Source organism: Centruroides sculpturatus, unplaced genomic scaffold (assembly GCF_000671375.1).
Source record: "Centruroides sculpturatus isolate CEXI.00-Female unplaced genomic scaffold, Cexi_2.0 scaffold952, whole genome shotgun sequence".
NCBI lineage: Eukaryota > Metazoa > Arthropoda > Arachnida > Scorpiones > Buthidae > Centruroides > Centruroides sculpturatus.
In genome coordinates, this window is record NW_019385087.1 from 327860 (window position 1) to 336521 (window position 8662).

Here is an 8662-nt window from a genome sequence, read left to right on the forward strand (position 1 = left end):
ATGTATTATGTGAGGAATGTAAGCATTTAGTTTCCATCCTGATATGATACATTCTGTTATTTCAGGTACTATGTGAATTTCTACAATTATTTTAAGTTTTCTTAATATTTATTTTTGACAATTGGATGGTTGAGACAGTAAAACCAAGGACCAAGATTTGAGTCCAAGTCAAGAACCTTAACAGTTTGTCTTGGTCAGGTCTATCTCAGATATGTCAGAACCCATTTCTCATCACACAACCATCCCTTGTGGTCATGGCCTAACCCATAATGGATATGATTAAAAAGCCATGATGGGTCATTATATTTATATATATATACATACTTGGTAATTGTTTATGCATTAATGTTTTAAAAAAAACTCAAATTGAGTTTTGCAATCATCAGTTCATTTCTCACTGGATTATGAGACAATAAAAGTGTCAGCTTCCACTCTAGACTTGGGTTCAAATCCGTGGCACTTCCGCACTGAGAAAAGGAAGTCTGGCGTTATCTCAATGCAACTTTCCCAGATCAATGGATAGGCCAAGGAGGTTCCATTGCTCAGAATCCTTGCTCATCCGATCTGACATCTCTTGATTTTTTTCCTTTGGGGTATGTCAAGGATAGGGTGTATGTAAAAAAGATATCAAGCATGGAGGAATTGAAGGAACACATCTCAAGGCATCAGGACAATTTCAATTGACATGATCAGGAACACTTGGAGAAACATTGGACATGTTCATGCAACAAACAGTGCACATGTTAAGGTTTATTGAGGGAAAATAACATTTTTCAATTTGCTTTATTATCTGCTGCAATCTGTTTTTTTCATCTCTACTGGTGTAATTTTTATGAAGTTATGTAAAAGGGTGAATAATTATCAGAAACCATGTATTATGAACAGTTAATAAATATCCAGGGATATTACTAGAAATTTCTGAGCATGAGTAACTCACATTGTTGATAGCATGCATAAACATAGTATAGGTATGTACTGTACAATACAGTATATTATGTAAAAAACACAAGAGCCGCAAGATCACTAGCAACATATTATTGTGCAAAGACTGCCGTATCAGTAAGATAGCTCCTTGCATATCATATGCAAATCAGTAATATATATGACAATGCTCAATAAAAATAAATAAATGCATAAGTATTAAATTTTATTCTTTATCTAATGGCTGTTCAAGTAGCCTAGTATTTGTGTCTGATGTGCCTGTTTTCTGTTTCATTCAGTGGTCAACTACGTTGTGACTTTTTTACATGTTTACTTTTAAGCTTGTATGGGGGCTGGCAGAGTGAGGGATGGAAGAGCATTAGGTGGGAAATGCCATCCATCCCTTGCCACCAGGTATTAGTGTAGGAAATGTCATTAGGGATGTTGCCTTGTGGCTACATCCCTGAATATCTAAAATTTACTATATTGTGAGTTATATCAAGTGGTATCAAATAGGCTCATGTTGATGTCTTCATTATGCTCTGTGACAATGACTATTTAAAAATTTGCTATGATGAACAGCTGTAGTACATCAATGATCCAGTACCAAACTCAACAAGTAGTTCAGAAAACCTTTCAGAATCTAAATTAACTGTAGTCAAACTAATTTGTTGTAGCTTCAGTTTGATGTCTTCAACATTTGAATTGATTTTTTCTATAAAATCAATACAACAATCTTCATGAGGACATATATTGATGTCATTTGCACTGTTTGTTCACATATATTTTATGATGTCTTTTTAATATGTGATTGCTTCTCAAATGTGTGTCCAATAAAACCTGTTAATTATGATTCTGTAAGAAATCTTAACCATCTATTTATTAGAAAACTGACCAATGGAAGGTTTCACGAAATCTCATCAAATAGCATAGTGTAGCAAAATTACTCTGTTCCCATGTGTTCTGGACAGCAATGTACAGTACAGTTAAAGATATACTCTTATAAATGTTCCTTAGAGTGGTGCTCCGTTATGCGGAATGCTGCTCTGAAAATGCCTCCTACATGGTGTTTGTTTAAACCAGCGGTTCCCAAAGTGGATGCTATCATCCCTGTGTGGGCGGTGAATAAATCTAAGGGGGCAAAAAGAAGCTGGGGGCTCTGGATGCAGATACAACTACTAGCCATCTCTAAAAGTCATCACTCCATCTCTTGTCATCAATACTACTATAAAAAAGAATTCTACGTCTAGATGACATTACAATTGTCACTCCATCCATTGTCGTCAGTGCTGTATAGCCAAATAGCTTAGGGTTAAGGCAATTTGCTAGCCACTTCAAGGGATGGAAAATATGTTTGATATTCTTGCATTTATGATCTAAGCAACTAATAAAAATTTATATAGGAATCTACTAATGTGAGGTATATAATAAGGACTTATCACACCAGTCATATTAAGCACAAACATCCAGGTATCAATGGAATACATTTAATAAAAACGAGAAGGAGTGTACATTAAAATTGATTACATTAGTAATTAACATGAAATAACCAAAATGCATTTCGGACAATCAAAATAGTCCCTCTTCAGTTGGTATACATATAAAAAGATTATAATACTTAAAATTATACAAGACAAAGGAACCGTTATAAAGGTATGAACATTGAACAATAAATGGGTGTAGAGAAGACAGGCTTAAGGTGGCTTCATAATGTTACACAGTAGCTTGACGTAAGGGTTACTATTATAAACAGTACTAAAGTTAGTGGAATAATAGGGTAATAATTTTACAAAATGAATTATATCTACATACTATAACAGTAGTAAGATGGAGTTTAAAGATGGCATTACTACAAGATGCAGAGCAGTTATGAGGGAGGTGTGGTACAGGCAACATCTGGAGAACAAGTGGTGACTAATATCTTAATGGCCAACCTTCATTCCAACACCTTTTTAACCAGATGTCAATGTTAAGTCTATAGATTTCATCATTTAATAGATGTAATAGATTATCTACCTCACATTAGTAGATTTTTAATTAATTTAATGATACCAAGGGCAAAAAGCAATTTCTTTATATTGATTTAATTTATAGGAATTTGTCTTTATAGTTGTCAAGTAAGTGTAATTTTCAAACATTTTTGCTTTTTTCAATAAATGATTCATAAAAAGAATTACACCTAAGCCACCACAAAGCTGTTAAGATCATATTGGATTGATACAAAAGTTTGCCCCATTTTTTGAAAAGAATTAGAGAAAAATTTTATGTACTAAAAATTATATTTAATATATATGGTATGTGCCATTCTGTTCGATGACCTTTCTCCATACTCCACTAGATGCATAGGCCCGTGCTCATAGAAGTTCTGAGATTTCTGGCTTAAAAACTGATCAAGATGATTTTTCAAGTCTTCCAAGGAAGTAAAGTTTTTACCATTTAAGCTGTTTTGAAGCAATCTAAATAAATGGTAGTTTTTTAACATTTTTCAATTTGCTTTATTATCTGCTGCAATCAGTTTTTTCTATCTCTACTGGTGTAATTTTTATGAAGTTATGTAAAAGGGTGAATAATTATCAGAAACCATGTATTATGAACAGTTAATAAATATCCAAGGATATAACTAGAAATTTCTGAGCATGAGTAACTCACATTGTTGATAGCATGCATAAACATCGTATAGGTATGTACTGTACAATACAGTATATTATGTAAAAAACACAAGAGCCCTGGTGTTTTTTACATACCAAGAAACTGGTGCAAGGTCAGGAGAGTATGGTGGATGGACCAAAACATCCCATTCAAGTTGTAAAAGTTTTTGTCGGGTGGCCAAAGAAACATGTGATCTAGCATTGTCTTGATGGAACACAGTGCCTTTTCTGTTGGCTAATTCAGGTCACTTCTGGTCAATTGCTCGCTTTAATTTGTTGTAAACAGTATTTCTCTGAATTAATGGTCTGATTTTCAGATAACAGCTCATAATAAATGATTCCCTTCCAGTCCCACCAAATGCATAGCATAACCTTCTTCAGATGTAAACTGGCTTTTGTGCTGGTTGAAGGGGCATCTCCATGCTTAAACCATAATCTTTTACATTTAACATTATTATACACAATCCATTTTTCATCACCTATAATCATCCGCTTTAAAAATGGATTTCATTGCACTTCAATAGAAAATCGCAAGCAGAAATTCGGTCTATCAAATTTTTTTCCGTTAAGTCATGCGGCACCCATACATCGGCCTTGCTAACCATTCCAAGTTGATGTAATCGCCTTGATACTGTTGACTGATTCCAAGAATTTCTCAGATCTCTCTAGTTGTTTTATGTCCATCACTTTCAATTAATGCTATCAGCCTCGGCTGATAGTCCAGAACATGGTGTATCGCTAAGATTAAAATTGTTTTCACGAACTGAACCACTTTCTGAACCACTTACGCCACGTGGAATCAGCAATGACTCCCTCACCGTACACAGAAAATATCTTATGCGTCTGCGAAGCATTGTTGCCTTTTCGGAAATAAAAAAGCATAATATGTCGAAAATGCTCCTTATTTTCTGCTATTTTTAATGCTTAATAAAATTTTAAAAAAAAAAAACAACTTTATTCTCAAATACTAGCTAAAATCCCTTTTGTGAAACATCAAGATTTTACACGTGAAGGAAATGACGTTTGCTTGCTTGCCGCCCTCTGGCGGTGAAGTTAGGCGTTAGCTACTTTGGCTATTTCGCTCCGTGTAGTTATTCCAAGTGAGTGGAATTGGATTGAGAAACATGGCGATCTCAAGTTGAAAAACTTGAAAGGTCTAGAAGAAACGTTTGGTAAAATCAGTACGCATGTCGGGGTGGATGAGTTAACTGTTTATCGACCGTTGGCAGACATAATGAGAGATGAGAAAAAGTTAAATTGATTTAGTAGTTGTAGGTATTTTTGTATTCATTAAAAAAGATCGATAAGGATTGAAGGCAGTCGCTGATATTGAGATGATGATTTTTTGTTAGACTGTTGTTGAAAAGGATTCTTCCCCTGATGTCGAATTTTGGACACTCGTTGAGGCGGTGTGTGGTTGTGTCTGTTTTGTTTGGGCAGTATTTGCACTAGTCTGTGGTGCAGGTGTTGCGGGTATAAAGAAAGTGGTTCGTAAGCAAAGAGTTGGTTCTTGTGCGGTTGATGAGGACGTTGATGCGACGGTCAGTGATGTCAGGAATAGAAATATCTGATGTGTTAGAAAACCAAGGGTAGAGATAGTTTTTGGGGTAGATGTTTCATCTGTTGTTCATATGTTTCTCGTTGTCGGACTTGATGGAGTTAATGATTTGGATTAAGGTTGGGGACTTATCATGTTGAGCGTGGAGAGCCTTAAGAACCGATTTCGAGTCTGTACAAATGATGGCATCTGCCTTTTTGTGGGTAACACGATGGATTGCCTGAAGGATTGCATATCCTTCCGCAATGAAAATCGTGGCCTTAGGGTGGAGAGAGAAGTGAGCCGTGACGCTGTCACGGTGTTGGAGGTTTTCGACCCATCTGTGGCAACAATGGTGTTGATATTTTGTGGGCCTCCCATTCTTTAAAGAACTGTTGGATGAAAGTGTCCGGGAGATTGTAATTTTGGAAGGCAAGGTCTTCGAGATGGATGTTGTGGTTGGAGGCGTTGGTGATGTTGGACGACTTTAACGGAAGATTGGATGGTTGAACGTTGTGCAGGAGAAGCCAGGAGCGGGTGAAGTGAATGAATGGTATCTTGACAAGGGAGGCGCCTGAATTGTTGTGTATGTTCTGAATAATGGAATGGAAGAGGTCTGAAGTAGCTTTCTTGACGTAGATGCAGTATTGTTTAATGATGCATTTGTGGAAGCGGCAATCGAGGGAGGTTTTATTTACGGCGCGGAGTGTAACGGTGTTGTGGTGTTGCTGGTAGAGATGGGAAGACCCAGACTGAGTTTGATGTATTGGGTTTGAATAGTCTCTAAGGTGTGGAGCTGTGTCTTGGTAAGGGTAGCTATACTGGGGATGGTGTATGTAATAATAGTACCAATGGTACTGTTAGCAATGCAGAGGAGGTCAGTAGGGTGACCCTGTATTTTTATTGCAGAAAATTTTGGAAATGACACTTCGGTGTTGCGATGCAAAACCATCTGGTGCTAAAAACGGGACGGACTTTTGCATCAATCCAATAAATGACGTCATAAATGCCAGAATGCCTGTGGCGGCCGCATAATTGTAACTAGCGCTACACCTGAAAATCCAGGTGGCGCTGGCGCGACGCATATATAACCATGTGCAGGCCGTCCGCCATACTACTTCCCGACTTGTCAGCTACTCTTGGGTTGCTCACATGTACACGTGGATTCCAATCAACCGACCGTTAGGTAGACGAGACTTCTTTGTATATAGTGTGAATAAAGTAAATAGGAGATATATGACTACGATCTCTATTCATATATTCAGCGAACACAATCAAGTGGTGTGACGACCACCACAATGCCGAATATCTTCTCACACTTTGAAGTAGACGGCAATTTGTAACACGACCTTTGAACTTTCATCACATAAACGCTGTTGTGGTAACCGTTTTATGTTTCTTTTCCGTTACTACTGTACTACGGTTCTTGTCGAATCTATTATATATATAACCCATTGAACGGGTATCCATCTGTCCGCGTAACGGTATGCCAAAAACGGGCACTAGGGGCTTTTAACTTTTAAATTAACAATAAATTATTTTTATTTGTAATAGGAATTTATTATTTATACCACGAAGTGGTATAAATAATTATTATATGCCTTGATTAAACTTGCGCCGCACTTTTACAACATCCCGAACGTCGCGCATTCACTCACGGGAAATTTGTTGAAAAAATGGCGGATACGTTTAAAATAGAGGTTTACAAGCGAAGGTAAATAAACAAATTAAACTATTTTAAAGTATTTATAGAATGTTTAATAGGTAGAAATATAGATTCGTATGACGCGATTGAGACGGTAAGATTTACCCTCCGAATGAAGGGGTGGCGACCGCTCCCCTCTGTACGAACAATAAATGTCTAATGAACCATACCCCTAAGCGTGACCCTTCCCGAGATATAGCCTTCCGAAAATTATTCTACGAGTCACGTGACCGCGTTTGACAATTTACCCTGCGAATGAGCGGGTCGGCGACCCCCGAGTGAGCACGAGCGCGCGTTAGTTTGTTTTTGCGCGGTCCCTTTTGACCACGATGTCAAGTGACCGGAAATGACGTAGGCGAATTTTCACGGGCTTATCTCGCGAAGGGTCACGCGTAGGTTATGGTTCCTTTGACTTTATTGTTCGCACAGGGGGCTACAGTTTGGAGGGTCACCACCCCTTTATTCGGAGAGTAAATCTTACCATTGGGACTTTAATTGTTAATAAAGTAAAAAGAAATAAATTAATCGGAATTAAATGTTTTATAATTTCATTTTAAAAAGTGAAATATTTATTTATAATATTTGATGAAAGTAATACATAATTATTTTTATTAATTTTATTAATTAACATAGCAGACATTATGATTTGTAGAAATCAATATAATAATTCTGTCATAAAACATTTTGAATAAATATTAAGAATATATCGGACCACTTCCTTCATCACTTGGCCACATTGTAAGTCTGGCTAAACCCAGATTGGGCTGATAAAAGGCCTTCTTAGTACCTAGAGAGCGGATGGCCGAGTGGTTAAAAACCCACAGAGCAGTCTTAAAAATTTTTCAGCATATTGTTGAAACGCACGATATTCCATTCAGGGCCGATTTTGGTAGGTATGCAGTGCATGCATGCACGCGGGCGGCCGATAGTGCACTAAAAAAAATATAATTTTTCATACTGTAAATATAGTAATCAACAGACTCCTGTCGGTCATTATCTAACTTCTCAGGGGAAAACTTTTTGAATTATGTATAGTTACATAATTCAAAAAGTATTCATCTGGACATCCCGCCCGTAAGCTGTTTATATTTGGTCTTGATTTTCACGTATCTAACTCAGTTCTCGAGATTAAGGGGTTAAGGAAACAGACGGATAGACGGACGACGACAGTGGGAATTTATAGGTGTACAATTTTTTCAAATTGCAGCCCACTTTAAATAAACAAAGAAATGCGCACCAACGTTATTAATTCAAATATTCATATTTAAATAAATTTTTATATACACATACGTATGTATTATATTTATATAATAAATAAATAAGAAAAATTTCATTTTAATTTGCAACTTGTATTTTATGACGGCGCAGAAATATAACTTTGAACAAAGGCTTCTATTATCGGCTTAATTTGAATAAAATCAAAATAAATATACAGTGGTACCTCAGGATACGAAATTTTCAGGATACGACCCAGCATACGAAATTTTCAGGATACGACATGAAATTCGAACATACAGTATTTTTGCTCCACGATACGAACAAAAACTCACCATACGACGTTACATTAGTTCGCAGCGCCATTTTTTATTCACTTCTGTTCGTTGATCTCAGTCCGCGTGTTTGCTTCGTTGTGGAAGGATCTCGCTCGATAAAGGAAATCTTGAGGTATTATCAGAAAGTGACTGATTTTATTGAAAAGAAACACCGCGAAAAGGTTTACAATGGCCGTATTGCTGCTCGGAGTAATGACATTTGCCTAAGTCATTTTAGAAACATTTTAAAAAGTAGGCAAAGCCAAACCTCTTTGGATAGATATTTTACCAAGCGACCTCTATCCAGTGAAAGTGCTGA

General features: G+C 36.7%; 1 protein-coding gene across 1 annotated transcript in view; it reads left to right on the plus strand.

Annotated features, from left to right (window-relative positions):
- The first annotated feature begins 1952 nt into the window (after nucleotides 1-1952).
- The window catches only part of LOC111634492 (putative tRNA pseudouridine synthase Pus10), a 14250-nt gene continuing 7540 nt past the window's right edge, over nucleotides 1953-8662 (plus strand). Inside the window, exons 1-2 of the mRNA XM_023379283.1 lie at nucleotides 1953-2042; nucleotides 4922-5110. Coding sequence (XP_023235051.1) covers nucleotides 1953-2042; nucleotides 4922-5110 — 279 coding nt within the window. The remainder of the gene's footprint in view (nucleotides 2043-4921; nucleotides 5111-8662) is intronic.